Raw genomic sequence first — 17774 nt, 5'->3', positions numbered from 1 at the left:
GCTGCAATGGATGAAATTCGCTGATGTAGAAGTAGATTACCTGAATTGACCCACTCTCTCAGTAAGCCAGTATTCCACTAAAATATTCAACAGCAATTTTTTTTTTTTTTTTTTAGCAGAAAGCTGGCCTGAAGGTTTTGAACCAGAGCAAGTCCTCTCCCACACAAGTGAGGTTTTAGCTATTTTTCTGATAGGCTCTTAGTTATTGTCTTGCAATATCTTCTCCTACCTCTACCTCACACTCTGGGATGACAGATATGCACAGTGATGCTCAGAGAACAACAATTTCTATATGAACTATAGATTTCTAGCAGAGATAATGTAGACACTTGAGTGTCTATGATGATTTTTGATAATGATAATTTTGTAAACTTGGAATTTTTCTTGTATTTATGTTAGAATTGGTATTGTAAGAGTTAAATATAAGAACTGCTTATCCAGTTTGTTTTGAAGCGTTACTCCCAATTATGTAAGTAATTATGTTTATTAAACATTTCCTTTTCTTTTTAGTTTTTTTTTTTTGTTTCTTGAGGGTAAGGTTTAATTGAACAGTAATTATTGAATAGTTTGTATATCAAAATGTTGTTTAAGGGATTCTGAACTCTTATCTGTGAGAAGGTTACAGTTTTACTGAGAGGAACATTGAAACTTTAGCGTACTAAGAGGATGTTGTTTTAGTATTAGTATTTAGTAGGATCTGTTTTAAGTGATATTAGATTCATATACTGAGTAAAAACTAAAATTGAGCATAACAATTGTAATTAAATTATATTTAATTTGTTGTAAAGTAGGGACAGTGCCCTTCTACAAATAATACAAGAAAATGATCATGAATAGTAAAAATAAATAATAAATGTAAATACCATTTGCCATTTTTAAGTTGATAAAATATTTAGACAAAGTTATAATATTGGTCTAAAAATTAGGATCATCTCATCAGCAGTAACAGGTGGAGATTCATAGAACTTGAAGACATTCTTCTGTTGGAACTATCTAGAAAGGCTTCATAGAAGAGAGGGGATTTGGCTTAAATAGGTTTACTGGGGGAAGAACAGGGCCTGGCCTATGGTGAACACTTATTTGAATATTGGCTCTTACTATTGCTTTTGTCAGAGCAGCTGGGTCTTGCTGAATGGGAAGGATTATCATAAACACGCGTAAATGCAGTGGATATTCTTGGCTGAGTAGTGACACAATATGCTATGAATATATAGTATTTATGCTGAAATTGTGAACCTAGCCTAAATCTCCCTTCATGTTTGACTTTAAGTCTTATAGTTAATACCATTGTTCTTTTCTTTAAGGGCAACATACAGAGTGCTGTATTTTCCTATAATATCTTTCAGTTATTTTAATTCTGGGTTATGGTTATGTGACTGTCTCTGGCCTAGTAAAGATTTTAATCTTCAGTTAAATTTTCGTTTTCTCTATAGGAACATCGAAATTTGCCTTTCATGTGTGAACTGAGGTACCTATTTGCACTTCTTGTTGGTACTAAAAGGAAATATGTTGACCCATCAAGAGCAGTGGAAATTCTTAAGGATGCCTTTAAATCAAATGACTCACAGCAGGTAGTATTCGAGTAAACATTTTTGTGTATTAAATGTTTATGAAAGTAATGTGAAAAGTGACATACATGCTGGCTCTTAACAGAAGATCAATTTTGAGCTTCATAAGATTGTGGACTTAACTGACATTGCATAAGTTGTTAGTTTTGAGGTTTTTCAAGAGTGATCTAGTTGGAAAGTTTTTGTATTAAAGATGTACACATGGAAATTTGTATGTAGTGTCATTTACTTTCTATCCCCTCAATGTATAAAGTGCCTAGTTTGTAAATTACTCCATGAAAAGTCTGATGCTTGCTTTTTAATGAGCAGTGAGAAATTACTTAACTCATGTCAACATTATCCTCCTATACTTAACCAGCTTGATAACTTTTGAGTATAAAATATAAATACATACATGGAAATTTGTAATTTTTTGTTACATATCCCTGTGATTGAACATATCAGACTGTATCATAAGATTATGTTTGAATGATTTTCTGCCCTGGAATTACCTGAAATATTAAAACAGAAAAGAGTTATGGACTTAATAATTAGGGTGCCGCTAACCAGCTTTATATGATCTGCCAAATCTAACAAGTGTCTTGATAATGGTGATCAACTTAAAAGTTGTTGAATCAAAAAAACGGAATTGTCAAAAAGCACTAGTTTTCTAAAAGAGAGGCAGTGATGATCCATTAGGAAGTTTATTTTTGCAGATGGTACTAATTTTTGTTTTTACAAACTCCTTTGTGAAGATTGTATGTGTATGTGTGTGTGCGCGCATTTGTGTATAACCTAGTAAATGGTTATAACCTATTTTAAAATATTATATTCTGGTTAAAGTATAAAAATGTGTTTCATTTATGTAAAATGTTTCACATGGTAAGTTTTGTGAAATTAGTAATCATATTTCTAAAGGCTGTAGGTTTTATCTTGTAGAATTAATACCTTTATTAGTATGCTCAATAAGACTTTTTGCTTTTCCACAGCAAGATGTGAGTGAATTTACACACAAATTATTAGATTGGTTAGAAGATGCCTTCCAAATGAAAGCTGAAGAGGAGACGTAAGTTACCATGAAGCTTAATGATGAATACAGGAAGTCAATAGATAGCATTAAGTTTTTTCTCTTATGTGCTCTGTGTCAAGAAAGAAATAGGAACCAAAGCAGCCTTGTGCAGATGCCAGTATTGCTTGTGCTATTAGCAAGCTATTTGGGATTTGTGGGTATTCTCATAGCTTTCACTTTCTACCCAGACATTAGTGTAGTTCAGAAGCTAGCCAGGATGATCTAAAATGTGATTGCTGAAAGGGTTCTTCCATACACCCAACTAATGTTCCTTTGATTCTACAATAATTACTTGTGAGGAGTAATAGATTAGTGGTGGCATCTCCATTAATTTCTCCAGTGACCAGTGACTTATGGTCTCCATTTGTTTAAAACTTTTCTGTACTCTTTGGCTTTTGAGCTTTTAATTTTATTATGGTCTTATAGGCTATAAGAAGTGATTTCAGTTTTCTTCTAAGCCAAGAGACTTGCTTTATAGTTAGAATATGATGTGTTTTGGAGAATGTTTCACGGGCTTCTGAGAAGAATGTGCAGCTCCTGGATGAAACACTGCCAATAAATACATTTGATGTATGCGTTTGTATCTTGTCTGAGATTGGTCCATGTAATAACTCATTTTAACTCATCACAGTTCTGTGAGTTCAGTTAGGTCACTACCCTTACTTTCCAGGTGAACAAGGAAAGGATAAACAAAACTTCCTTGTCCAAGTGACTTAGGAAATAAATAACAGAACTGTGTGCATGACAGCCAATAAACGTTACCATCTTATATTATATTTTCATTAATATTTTCCCTATTACTTAAAAATCTAAAATTATAAACTTGTGTTTTTAACATCCTTAGGGATGAAGAGAAGCCAAAGAATCCCATGGTAGAGTTGTTCTATGGAAGATTCCTCGCTGTAGGAGTACTAGAAGGTTTGGTTATACATTTCGTCTTTATTACAAGTGAAAATGACACTACACTCCATTAATTCATTTATATATATATATTTTATTTCCTCTCTCTTTCTGTTTCTTCCTTGTACCTACTGGGATATGAATTCTAGGCCTTGTTCTTGCTAGGTAGGTGCTTGCTCCACTACTTGAGCCATGCCCCAGCACATTTTCTTTATTCATTTGTCAGATAAGAATATCAAGTTTTTACCTCTGCTGGGCTTCAAATTATAATCCCCTAATCTCATTTCCCAAGTAGCTGGGAATGTAGGTATGAGCTACCATTCCGAGATATCAGTATCTTTTATTTTCTTCTGGTTTGTTGGTGCTAGAGTTTAAACTCAGATCTTAATGCTCACCAGGTAGCACACTAATAATACTGAGCTATGCTTACAGATAGGCTTTTTGCTTATTTTTTGTGATAGGATCTGACTTTCTGCCACGACACACTAGGAATATGGTCTACCTATTTTATTTAGGTCTCCCAACATAGTTGGGATGTCAGATACACTCTACTTTATCTTTCCTCCAAGGAAATGAGGTTTCATAGACTTTTGCCTGGGCTGGCCTAGAACCACAGTCCTCCCTATCTCAATCTCCTGCATAATTCAGGATAATAGGCATATGCCATTGTATGGGATGAGGAAAGGGTCTTTCACACTTTGCAGCCTGGGTTGACATTGAGCCATTTTCCTCCCATTTTTCAGTCTCCTAAGTAGCTAGATATGAGCCTATAGCCTGGTGCCTGGCTTCAGTGTTATTTGATGTATTATTCCTCATTATAATATGTTCAGGCTGGTCATTTAAGTCCAGTCCTGTGCCCTTTCCTATATGCATGCTCATGTATTTGAATTCATCTACATTTGTAAATTTCTGTTAATACTCTAATCCATGCTACTGTATTTTTGGATGGCTTCTGCAGTACTCACCTTACATTCTATCACTCATTGTACACAGACATAAAAGCATTTCAGAGACATAAATCCAACTCCATTATTCTTAGATGTAATTGGTGAGTATTCATATTCAGAATATAATATAAAAGATTTCTATGAGGTCTCAGAGCCTTACAGTTTCATGAACCACTGCTATACCTCATTGTCATCTCCTTGTTTCCCCTTGCTATACTGACCTTCCTTTCATGAAACATGCATCAAGGTACTTGTTATACCATTCTTTGGCCAAGAATATTATATGCTTTCCAATAGTCTGACCTGGCTAACTTCACTCTTCAAATCTCAGCTTGACTGTCACTTGACCATGATAGTCTTTCCTATGCTATCCACTATCCCCCCTAAGACTGGATTATATCCCCTTTTATACCTGCTCATGGCACACTGTATGTATGTATGTATATATATATATATAATATTTCATAATAGCTAGCATAAAAAAGAATTGCTAGTTTATAAGTATGTGTGAAATAAATGTGTATGGTATGTTCCAAACAAGACTGAAGTTATTTTTTTGTTCACTGTTACCTCTCTATGTTAACTGCGATATATATGTCCATGGTTAACATGGCATCTTTTTTTTTTTTTTTTTTTTGGCCAGTCCTGGGCCTTGGACTCAGGGCCTGAGCACTGTCCCTGGCTTCTTCCTGTTCAAGGCTAGCACTCTGCCACTTGAGCCACAGCGCCGCTTCTGGCCATTTTCTGCATATGTGGTGCTGGGGAATCGAACCTAGGGCCTCGTGTATCCGAGGCAGGCACTCTTGCCACTAGGCTATATCCCCAGCCCCTAACATGGCATCTTGATCTTAAAAATACTTATAGCTGGGCTCTGGTGGTTCATACCTGTAATTCTGGTTACTCACGTAGCTGAAATCTTAGGATTGTGGTTCGAAGCCAGCCAAGGCAGAAAAGTCCATGAGGCTCTTATCTCTAGTAAATTACAGAGAAAAAACTGGAAGTGCTGCTGTGGCTCAAGTGGTAAAGCACTAGCCTTGAGCACAAAGAGGCTCAAGGACAGTGCCTGAGTTTAAGCCCCAGGCCGAGCAAGAAAACAAAAAATTTCTTGCAAGAGTTACTGTATAGGTGTGTGTGTGTATGTGTGTGTATTCTATGGTTGATTGAATATGAACACAGATATGCATGAACCCATATATCAGTGGGGAAATTATACTATTTGGAACAGAATCTGAGTGTTACAAATGTCAGGTTTAAAAAAAGAATCCCTAAGTTTTCTTTCATTTGTGGAAAAACTCCTTTGAAAAATACTAATTTTGTCAATTTTTCTTCTTACTATAGGTAAAAAGTTTGAAAACACTGAGATGTTTGGTCAGTATCCACTTCAGGTCAATGGTTTCAAAGATCTGCATGAGTGCCTAGAAGCTGCAATGATTGAAGGAGAAATTGAATCTTTACATTCAGAGAATTCAGGAAAATCAGGCCAAGAGGTGAGGTTAGCATTTCCATTTTCCTCTTGTTTCCTCAGGTCTTTCCTACACAGATATAAAGCACAGTATGATATTCTAATTGTATGGTACTTAATAATTGAAAAATACTCAAATACATAGTTTGGAGATATGTTCGTTTAGATAGACTGGGGAATGTGAACAGTCAGTATGACCTGTAGAATATGTGAAATTCTCATTTAAACAATTTATTCAAAAAATTTTTGTGTATCAGTAGTCTGTGTTTGGGTTATTACTTAACATGACTGTGCCTTTGAATCAAGATGTTAGTAGTATATCTGACCTGGAAGTTAGGAAACATGCACTGGGCATATTAGGGCATATGTTTATACAGGTGCCTGTTGCTTATTATTGGGATTTGCATCATAATACTTCTCTTATATATTTCCTGGTTGATTGCATAAGATCAGATGGAAAAACTTTCTCAAGAAAGACGTGTAACCTTTTCTATTGTATATGTGTAATCTCACAAAAGCAAGATATTTGAAGCACACTTTAAGAGAAAAACCTTTTTCAGAAATGTTTGAAGAGTACTATATTTTCTCTAGAAATTACCTTGCAGAATTGTGGCAAATTTAAGAGCACTTTGGCTGTCAATGGTGATTATGTAAATATTTTCCAACTGCAGAAATTCATTCTTCCTATTAGACCATTATACAGTACATCCGATGATGCTAATTCTTAGAGATAACATTAAAATTACCTTTAATGACCCGTTGTTTTACTAGTATGGAATATTAGATTATGGACAATAGATTTTTTTGTGAAATGAAAAAATTTGTTTTAAACACAACCTTGTAGTTAGTATTATATAAATATGTGCTGCTGTCCTTTCAATGTGATTAATTAAAGGGCTCAGAATATTATTAATGGCTTGTAAAATAAAATTAGGGAATGTCTGGTCATGTCATTATGTTGCATGAAAGTTAGAATGAGGCAGTAAAATCCTTCCACTTCTCATGGTAGGAAACACCTGCCATTACTCACAGAGGAAGTGCATTCATAGCACAGATACAAAATATTTCATGAACATCTTTTGCAAGGTAAGGAAGCTATTTGTGTTTCCTGGACTTTTTACAGTCTGCGCCATAGCAAACCCCAAATCTAGCTACTGTAGATTTCTAGTGAATTACAGCATGTAACTTTAATTTGAATGCTGACATTTAAAGTATTAGAGTAAAATATACAAGTAACAGTTCTTGAAATGTCCTTATTTGTATAGCACTAAAATGGAATGTGGGATATTATCCTTAAAATTCACATTTTATTTACGAGATATATAGGTTGTTTTAATTTTTCTTCTTTGATTCAAGGTCTTACTATGCAGCCCAGGTTGGCCTTGAAATCTCACTACATAGCTCAGACTTTCCTGGATACTCAGGACTGAGTACCAAGATTACACTAGGCAACACCAGGCCTAGCTGTTTTGATATTTAGTAGTAATGTGGATATAAGTTATAATTCACTAAAATTCCTGTCAGTACCCTGTGAAATAAAAATAAGCATATTTTCCTTACCAAAATAAAATTTGAGATAATAGCAGGGGAAAAAAATTACCTGTGCTCAGGAAATCTCAGTTTGCAAAGTGATTAGCATTTGGGAAGGGAGAAGTAGTGTTGAGTAACCACTTCCTTTATTAATGCTTTAGATTGTTAATGCTTTTAGATAAAAGTAGTATCTTTCAAGATCCTAATTTAATTCAGTTTACCAGGTGCGCTTCCTTTCTGCTTTTGTTAGATGCCTAAATTTAAATTAGTATAATTTTTTGATAGAAATGTGTGGCATATTATAACACTAGAAATGATTACACATAGTAAAGTCTATAAAGCAGTTTCTTTTTTATAGGAGTAACTTGTAAAGCTTATTAAATACATCAAACAATAGTACATTATTTTATACTTTATGTTGATTTACAGTTAAAAACTTTTCTTTTTCATGAAATAATTGTTTATGTAAAACAAAGCTGTTATATAAAACTAATTTTCTTTTGAGGTTTTGTTGAATTTCATGTTTTAGTGAACACCCGCCAAATTCTTTGTCTGGCCTTTTGAGTGGAGGTAGGAAATTATAATCCTATTCAATATTATTTGGCTCATAACAACAAATACTTGTTAGTACTTGCAGATTTTAAATATAATCATCTTAAGTTCCAATCTTGTGTTTGCTAGTGATAGATATTTTTCATAAATTTGTTAAATGTAGAAAACTATTACATTTTGTTTTTAGGATGAGGACAGTCATCATTTATAATATAAAGATCCTTTTTTTGCCAGGCACTGGTGGCTTCTGCCTGTAATTCCGGCTACTCAGGAGGCTGATATCTGAGTATCACGGTTCAAAGCCAGCCCAGACAGGAAAGACTGTGAGACTCTTATCTCCAATTAACTACCAGAAAACTGGAAGTGGTGCCGTGGCTCAGATGGTAGAATGCTAGTGTTCAGCTTAGAAACAATGCCCAGGCCCAGAGTTCAAGCCCCATGACCAATAAAGAAAAAAGAAAGTCTTTGTTTTTTTCTTTTTAGTATTATAGCTTACAAATTATTTAATCATAAGATTTTGACCATGTCATTCAACATAATATTAAAAAAGATCATTTGAGCTTTGAAGCTATGATTTTAAGCGGTGTCTTTTTCTTTTGGTTAGAATGTCTAATGTAAGCAGTGATTTTGGGAGAATGTTGTTAGAAAATTTTTCTCTTTTCTGATTATGTGTTATACTCACTGTGGGAGTTATCAAAAGATGTGGGAAATTTTCAGCAAGAAGTTTTATTTTAACTAAATTGTGTACACAGGCCCCTATGGTCTTAGACATATAATAATAAGTTAAAAATATGGTAAAAATGGTAAGGAAAGGTTAAAAGTGTTTTGGTTTTTTTTGTTTGTTTTCTTTCAGCATTGGTTTACTGAACTGCCACCTGTGTTAACTTTTGAATTGTCAAGATTTGAATTTAATCAGGCATTAGGACGACCAGAAAAAATACACAACAAATTAGAATTTCCTCAAGTATTATATTTGGACAGGTATGATTTGATATGACATGGCTTAGCTTTCTTACAATTGAGTAAGCAAATGAAGAATTAGCTTTATTTAGAATCTCATTTTTCATGATATACCTCATACCATTTATCAAGGAAAATGGAGTTACTTTATACTACAAAAATACAAATAATAGAAATAATATTATAGAGAAGTTAAAATTGAGACTTGTGATTTTAACATACTGTTAGAATTTTTAAAAATACAATTTTGTGCTATTTAGAATCTTAAATAAGTTGATCGCTTGTTGTACTGGTTAGACCTAACATTGTATCTATTTCTAAGGTATTTGGAAATGCTGTTTTTTGTTTTTTTTTTTGGTTCCTTAATAGATATATGCACAGAAACAGAGAAATAACAAGAATTAAGCGGGAAGAAATCAAGAGACTTAAAGATTACCTCACAGTATTACAGCAAAGATTAGAAAGGTATTGTAACGTTTTTGAACTATAGGAAATCATGTAATTGGTGTCTTTTTATTTTAAATTTACTTGGATTTATAATTATACAAGTAGTTAATAATCATTCTGCATTGATATTTTGCTTGAATGATTTTGAGCTTTGTTAGAAACTTGAAATAATTTAGACTTGAATTTGTACAATTATTTTAGTATTTAAAATTAAATATTTTATTATTAACAAGTAATGCCCACTGTGCTAAACATAGAAATAAAGAATAAGCTACTCTTGTGCCTAAGATGAATAGTGTCTGAGTTTTTCCTCTTAATATACAGGATTCAAACTTGAGTAACTAACATTGCCTAACTACGGCTTTATAAAAGAGGGAACCATGTCTAAAATAAGGCATTAGGGTAAGGGATACCTTAGTAGTAGCATGTCTTAGTGTAGGTGAGAATGCATGCTCACTGTTTCTGAGAGTGAGAGAAGAGATTTGGGCTTAAGGTGTCTCTATTGTCTTAAAGCTTTTGTATTCTCTCTAAAACAAGCCAAGATCAAGACTGAAATATTCTGCAAGTAGACTGTAGTCTATAGATTGAAATGGGGCTTGATAGATCCAAGTTTACAGTCTCTAACTTAACTGTTGTATCCTTATTCTAATTTTAATTTGTGAATGAACACTTCATTAAAATTCTTCTACAAAATGCTAAAGTTTAATAAAATAAAATACTAAAATTTACTAAAATTCTTGTGCAAAAATAATATACCGTATTTGAATAACTTTTATCCCCCCAAATTAAAAGGTGATGATAGATGAAAGTAGGAAGGTAAGAATCACCATCTTGGTCATGAGACCACATGTAAAATTTTAAAGGAATCTCTAGAGTGATACTGTCAGTTTCTTCCTGTTTAAGTACCATTATCATAGCATTTAAAGATTTTAACAGTATCTACATACTTGCAACCTTTATCAACTTTGGTTTTCTTTCTTTGGAGAACCTATATTGTATTTTCTTGAGTGTGATTCAGTTTATGTTCATTTTGAAGAAGTGAATTTCATTGTTGAGGTAGTTACTGAACCACTTTGAGTATCATTAAAAAATATCTAAATGTGTTGTATATACAAATAAAAGCATTTGTGCGTTGTTGCCTTTTTTTTAAACAGATATTTAAGCTATGGTTCAGGTCCCAAACGATTCCCTTTGGTAGATGTTTTACAGTATGCATTGGAATTTGCCTCAAGTAAACCTGTTTGCACATCTCCTATTGAAGATATTGACTCTAGTTCTCCACCTAGTGGTTCCGTACCATCACAACCATTACCAAGGTAAAGCTTGCAGTAGGCTGTTGAATTACATAGCACTCTAATGGATGCTTTAAAGTTTTATAAAATGAGAGTTGTGGTTTCTTTTAATAAGTATTTGAAAGATTAAATCAATTTAGTCTCTGGAAACATGCCTCTCCTTATTTTAGTAGATTTTTATATTTTTGGATTGAAATTTTCACTTTTTCTTTCACTTTAGAATTATACTTTAGGTTCTTTTCATACATTGGTAGTTTATATAAGTTTCAACCTTTTATGGCATGTGAAAATCATACTTTTAAATAAATGTTTTTCTTTTTATAATATGAACTTTTAGTAAATATTAGCAGTGGAAGAACTTATTAGTTGTGAATATATTAAGTTTACCATACATTAAATTTTTTGGTTTTTAAAACAAATGTGATTATGTATTTTTTGTTTAAAGCAACAACTTGATCCTTATAGTAATGTATTTCTCATATGTTAAGAATCTTAGTATATAAGGGCAATTCACATAAAGATCTTTTGGTTTTGAAGTTGTAAGTGGACCTAAAGTTGTGTATTTGCCATGGTCTGTCCTCAGCACTTTTGCTTGATGTCTAACTAATTAAAATATTCTGTGCTTGGAAAACACAGCACAACAGAACAACAGGGAGCTCCTTCTTCAGAGCTGCCCAGCACGTCTCCTGCATTAGTTGCTGCCATTCCCTCGAGGTCAGTGATACACAAACCATTCACTCAGTCTCGGATACCCCCAGATTTACCCATGCATCCAGCACCAAGGCACATAACAGAAGAAGAACTTTCTGTTCTGGAAAGCTGTTTACATCGCTGGAGGACAGAAATAGAAAATGACACAAGAGGTAAGAAGCTTCTCATCGTGTAGCTACTGTCGTTTGACCTGGGTGTGTACACTCACATTGACAGCAAAACCATGTCTGGATTTCATATTTAAGTATCCTAGTCATTAGTTTCTAGAAAAGGTTTCATTTATAATAAAGTTGTCTGACTGCCCATTTTCATGAATCTAATATCAGATTTACAGGAACTAAGAGTTTCCTAGATTATATGGCTGATTAATGACATAGCAGATGGTCTGATTTTCTACTTTAGTGTGCTAAATTTATATCAAACTAGTATTCAGTTACTCCATTGGTGAAATGCCATACAATATCAGTTTGTACAGTCCCAGTTTTGTTCTTGACCTCATAATTTTATACTAAAGAAATTTGAGTGATAAGACATCTTTCCTTTAGCTTCAGACGGGAATTTTTATTTTGAGTCTATTCTAACAGATTTCTAGACATGATCTGTGTTCTACAGGAGTATGTAAGTTGTCACTGACATGCAGCAAAATAAAAGACAACATATGCACATGCACGTGTTGCTAAGTTGCCATCTGCCCTGTTTTAAGAAAACTGTCATTTGTTCTGAACTTAAATTATTCCTATTTTTTTCTAATATTAAAAATCACCTTTTATTTTTAGTGAAATGATGCTGTTAATATTTCAGGACACAGTTGGTTAATATTTTCCATACCGTTAAAATATATCATGCTATTATTATCCATCAGTGTTACACCAATTTTATTGTTCTCTAGAAAAAATTAGAGAACTGTTATTTTATATTGAAAGGAAGAAGTTACGTTGAACAGTATTGATTGTAGGATTTTAGATGAACAACTTGCTGATAAAGATCAGTCCTAAGTTAATAGAGACTGAATAATAGTAACATTTACATTCCCTAGCTACAAAGATTTTCCTTAACATGCTTTAGATATAAGGTACTTTTGAAATATTTGAACATGTTACAAATATTTAAGCACATGTTTACCTTGAGGCTATGTTAAGTGCTTGTAAATGGATACGTTTCCAGTAGGCATGATTTTAAGATTTTATTCAGAAAGGTGGAAGACATTGAAACCAAGATAGTGACATTGAGTGAGAAAAGAAAAAAATATGTACCTTAATTTTAAAAAATATGAATATATTTTTTGGTTGGGCAAACAGTGACACATGTGAGCCATTGAATGCAGGTAAGAGAGGAATGACTAAATAGAATATACTTTAAATAAAGACAAACTAGTGAGGAAGTTAGTTTCTACTTTGGAAGAGGAAGAGAACATGAAATATTTACAATATAATCATTTTAGACAAGAAGAGCTTCAGGAATATTCAATCATAAGGTTTATTTTATATTATTGTGGATCAGAAAGAAACTTCATAGAGATGTTCATTTCTTCTCTCATCTCCATTGATATTAAATTACATTATTTTAGAAGCTATCTTATTCCAACATGTTAGATCGATTAACTACATGAGTTGACCCTTCAAAACATTATTTGATACACATTGCATATTGGTATTCACTGTACATAGTGCTGGCTTTTTATGTAGATATATATGTGCTGTTTTAGTTCTGATTCAAAGAATACAGACTTTTGTCTCTTTAGAACATTGTACACACTGCCCTATTATGTAACTGTACCCCTTTTGCACAACACCTTGTCAAAAAAATTTAATTAATAAATAAATTAAAAAAAACAAACATTGAATCCCACTGTGTATTCCCACTAGGTGTGTGTCAGAGAACTTGCTCCCAGAATAGCCCTCAGATCCTGGGTACTTTTTAAATCGCGGTAATCTGTTAATTGTTAAATGGTATTTCAGTGTTTTGGCTTGCCATTCTTTACTTATGAGTGCATGTGCAATTGACTGTTTCTTTTTTAAAATAAATTTATTTTCATCAATATTTACAGATACTTTAATATATGTCAGACCAAATGATATATATTATTGAATCCTTCCAGCAATTTATGAAGGAGTAGTCTGCTTTTTTTTTTTTTTTTGCCAGTCTTGGGACTTATGCCCTGGGCCGAGGCACTGTCCTTTGAACTCTAGGTCTAGGCACTATCCCTAAGCTCATGGCCAGCACTCTACCACTTGAGCTACAGCTCTACTTCCAGTGATTTTCTGTGATAAATTGGAGGTAAGAGTCTCTCAGGCTTTTTTTGCTCAGGTTGGCTTCCAATGACAATCTTCAAATTCCAGTCTCCTGAGTAGCTAGAATTACAAGGCGTGAGCCACCTGTGCCTGGCTGCTTATTTGTTATATTGAGCCATTTGCCTGATTCTTATTGCTTAATAGAAATTTTATATCTTATATAAAACTTTGCCTCAATTGTATGCTAAAGATTTCATTTTTTTTGTTTACCACTTGACTTTTGTGTTGCATTTTCTTTTGTTTTCATACTGTAGTTTTTGTTTTAAAGTTTTTGGTATGAGAGGCAGTGCTAATATTTTATGATTACTGGATTTTCTATCGGAGTAAGATGGTTTTCTATTCTAAAGTTACTATTACCTCCTTTTATTTCATGGCTTCCTCCTACTTCATAATAGATTAACAGTATACTATTGTTTTATACTATAACTTACCTGTTTCCCTGTTGACACATATTTACATTAGACCATTTTTAAAATTATAAAAAAAATTACCGGGAGTTTTATCTCCAAATAATTTTAAAGGTTATTTACTACATGAAATAGCTGAAAATGGTAGTCCATAAATTTTATTGTCATTGCTAGTGGATTTTTATTCACTTTTGTATATATATAAATATGTTGTGATGTTGTTTCATTAATTAGTTTTATTTCAGTGTATAGTCTGTTGTTTTTCTCTTCCATTGAAACCTTCTTTTAGAGATTTGAACAAAGTTCAGTTTTTCTAGCTGTGCATATTTTGTAGATGACAAGTTTGTTTTAACTGTGCAGTTGAAATCTGTCTTTTATTGAGGAAAACTATACCCCATTCTACACAGACTTCAATTTCTGATTTTTTTTTTTGCACAGTTGAAGTAAATTTCCTTTATTCCTCTAACATGCTTGTAGGAAAATTGCAGTACCTATTATAAGTGTAAATAGAAATACACTTGATATTAGTCATGAGGTGACATCTTACATCTTTAGATTTGCAGGAAAGCATATCCAGAATTCACCGAACAATTGAGCTAATGTACTCTGACAAATCCATGATCCAAGTAAGTAACAATTAGAGCTAATATTTAGTCTGTATTGTTTATGTGTACTTTAAGTATTTTATTTATCTTTTTATTTATCTTACTGAGTTCTTTATAACATGTTTCCTCATAAAATGTGCATAAATTTTATTATAAAAAGATTAGCATTGGGGCTGGGGATATGGCCTAGTGGCAAGAGAGCTTGGCTCATATACATGAGGCCCTGGGTTCGATTCCCCAGCACCACATATACAGAAAACGGCCAGAAGTGGCGCTGTGGCTCAAGTGGCAGAGTGCTAGCCTTGAGCAAAAGGAAGCCAGGGACAGTGCTCAGGCCCTGAATCCAAGGCCCAGGGCTGGCCAAAAAAAACAAACAAAAATAAAACAACAACAAAAAAGATTAGCAATAAGCAATAATTACATATTAAATTCTCATAAAAGTTTTCTTCATTCACTTGTATTCTCTTTCTGTACTTGGTTTGTATTTTTCATAGTTTTATAGTAAAATGTATCAAAATTTTCAAAAAGTCTCAGTTAAAAAAATGTTCAGTGGAGCCAGGAGCTGGGGGCTCATGCCTGCAATCCTAGCTACTCAAGAGGCTAGGATCTGAGAGTCATAGTTCCAAGCCAGCCCAGAAGTGATGCTGTGGCTCAAGTGGTAAAGAACTAGCCTTGACCACAAAGGAAAGGAACTCAGGGTTGACACCCAGGCCCTGAGCTCAAGCCCCAGGACTGGCAAAAAATAATGATAAGAAATGTAGGGCTGGGAATATGGCCTAGTGGCAAGAGTGCTTGTCTTATACACATGAAGTGCTGGATTTAATTCCTCCTCATGACATATATAGAAAACGGCCACAAGTGGCACTGTGGCTCAAGTGGCAGAGTGCTAGCCTTGAGCAACAAGCCAGGAACCGTGCTGAGGCCCTGAGTTCAAGGCCCTGAACTGGCCAAAAGAAAAGAAAAGAAAAGAAAAGAAATGTAGGCACTGCCTTATCTCTGTAAAGAAATAAATTTAAAAAATGTTAAGTGGGAAGAACAATAGAACTGTGATACAAGATTCAGAGAGAAACTATAAGGTTAATTTTATTTTAACTTCTGGTATATATTTTGTAATCCATTTTAATAATTAATTATAATTGTGAAGATTGTGACAAATCCTATGTTATGTATAACACTTCACTTAACTGAAGGCAACAAATTGGACCTAAGTGGGTCAACTGTACATGCACAACAAATATATTTTCATTTTTGAAAAATCATCTAATTGATATAACTGTTTACATATCTATTGCTTATTTAGCTTTTTAAAATTTTTTTTAAAATTTTGTGCTCTAGTTGCCTTTTTTCAAGTTTTAATTCCAACCATTTTTATCTTAGTTTAAAAAATATGCTTCTGTTCCTTTCCTCCAAAAGGTAGTTGTGAGTTTCAGGGATGTGTGATAGTAGATGATTGAATTGCAACTTAACTTTTTTTTTTTTTTTAATTCTGTACTTAGGTTCCTTACCGCTTACATGCAGTTTTAGTTCATGAAGGCCAAGCTAATGCGGGCCACTACTGGGCATACATATTTGACCATCGTGAAAGCAGGTGGATGAAGTACAATGATATTGCTGTGACAAAATCATCATGGGAAGAACTCATGAGGGACTCCTTTGGTGGTTATAGAAATGCCAGTGCATATTGCTTAATGTACATAAATGATAAGGCACAATTCTTAATACAAGGTGAGAATATGGTGGCATATATTTTGAAAGAACTAATGTTTTGTGACTATATGCTATGTGATGAGTTAAATATTACTCAGAGGTTGGTAGCTATGACCAGGAAGTACCTACTTCGTTATTGCTAGTAAGAAAGCTGGAACTGAAATGGTGACCAAACCTGAGTATTGGCATTTTTTTTTCCCACTCAAAGTTAACTGTGAATCTTACCATTTTTCCCTTTTTCATTCTTAGCAAAAGAGGTTTTGCTAAAATCTCTTTAACCTCTTAAAAACTCCTTTTAATGCTGGGCACTGGTGGCATGTGCTTATAGGCCTAGGAGGCTACGATCTAAGAATCACTGTTTGAAGATAGTCCTGGCAAGAAATTCTGTGACATTCTGATCTCCAATTAACCATCAAAAGGCCGAAAGTAGAACTATGACTCAGATGGTAGAGCACTAGCAATGAATGAAATATTCAGGGACAGCTTCCAGCTCCTGAGTTCAAGCCCCAGGACCAGCATAAGAAACAAATGAATCTTTTAATGACTACTTATAGTCAATAACTATAATATCAGTTTATATGTGAGCTTCTTAGCCCAGCACAGAGACCTTGGTTTTCTGGCCTCTAACCCTCCTGCCAGCTTCATTTTATCACTTTTACTCAATAACCTTGAAATTTACCCTTACTTTGCTGATACATCACACCACTTCACAGAATTATATCCCGTGGCTTTAAATTTATTATTACTATTTTTTTTCTCCAGCTCCTAGTCCTTTTTTTCTTCCTTACTTCATTCTTCTAATTCTAGATCATCTGGATCAAGGTCCAGGTTGCGCTACATCATTAGATCAAGTTTCCATTTGGGTGCCAACTTCAGATTTGTCTCTCCTTGTGCTGCAATAGCATACTTTGTTGGCATTTATTGTTGTGTTTTAATTGTTTTTTTTTCTCAAATTTTTATTATCAAACTGATGTACAGAGAGGTTACAGTTTCATACGTTGGGCATTGGATACATTTCTTGTACTGTTTGTTACCTTGTTAATTGTATGTTTACTTCTAGCCAGAGTTCATGATATTCCATGTCACTATTTTTTATATTTTTGTGTGGGTTTTGTATTTAGGAAACAGTAGAGTTATATTAAAAATGGTGAGCTGTGTGGTGTGTGTGTGTGGGGGGGGGGTGGTCCTAAGGCTTGAACTCAGAGTTTGGATGCTATCTTATCCTGGGCTTTTTTTTTTTTTTTCCCCCTCAAAGCTAGGGCTCTACCAACTTAAGCCACAGCTTCATTTCATTTCCTTTTTTTTTTTTTGCCAGTCTTGGGGTTCGAACTCAGGCCCATGGGCACT

At 33.7% G+C, this 17774-nt stretch overlaps 1 protein-coding gene across 6 annotated transcripts in view; it reads left to right on the top strand.

Moving 5' to 3' along the window:
* Positions 1-17774, top strand: part of Usp25 (ubiquitin specific peptidase 25) — a 111278-nt gene that overhangs the window by 57463 nt on the left and 36041 nt on the right. For 4 of the 6 annotated variants that reach the window (XM_048346400.1, XM_048346402.1, XM_048346403.1 and 1 more), the window contains exons 7-17: positions 120-167; positions 1434-1571; positions 2537-2613; positions 3461-3534; positions 5802-5950; positions 8861-8988; positions 9337-9432; positions 10569-10730; positions 11343-11569; positions 14671-14741; positions 16217-16445. In XM_048346400.1, coding sequence (XP_048202357.1) covers positions 120-167; positions 1434-1571; positions 2537-2613; positions 3461-3534; positions 5802-5950; positions 8861-8988; positions 9337-9432; positions 10569-10730; positions 11343-11569; positions 14671-14741; positions 16217-16445 — 1399 coding nt within the window. The remainder of the gene's footprint in view (positions 1-119; positions 168-1433; positions 1572-2536; positions 2614-3460; positions 3535-5801; positions 5951-8860; positions 8989-9336; positions 9433-10568; positions 10731-11342; positions 11570-14670; positions 14742-16216; positions 16446-17774) is intronic. The other 2 variants (XM_048346401.1, XM_048346405.1) reach the window with 1 other exon arrangement.

This window comes from Perognathus longimembris, chromosome 5 (genome assembly GCF_023159225.1).
Source record: "Perognathus longimembris pacificus isolate PPM17 chromosome 5, ASM2315922v1, whole genome shotgun sequence".
NCBI lineage: Eukaryota > Metazoa > Chordata > Mammalia > Rodentia > Heteromyidae > Perognathus > Perognathus longimembris.
This window is presented reverse-complemented; position numbering and strand designations above follow the sequence as displayed.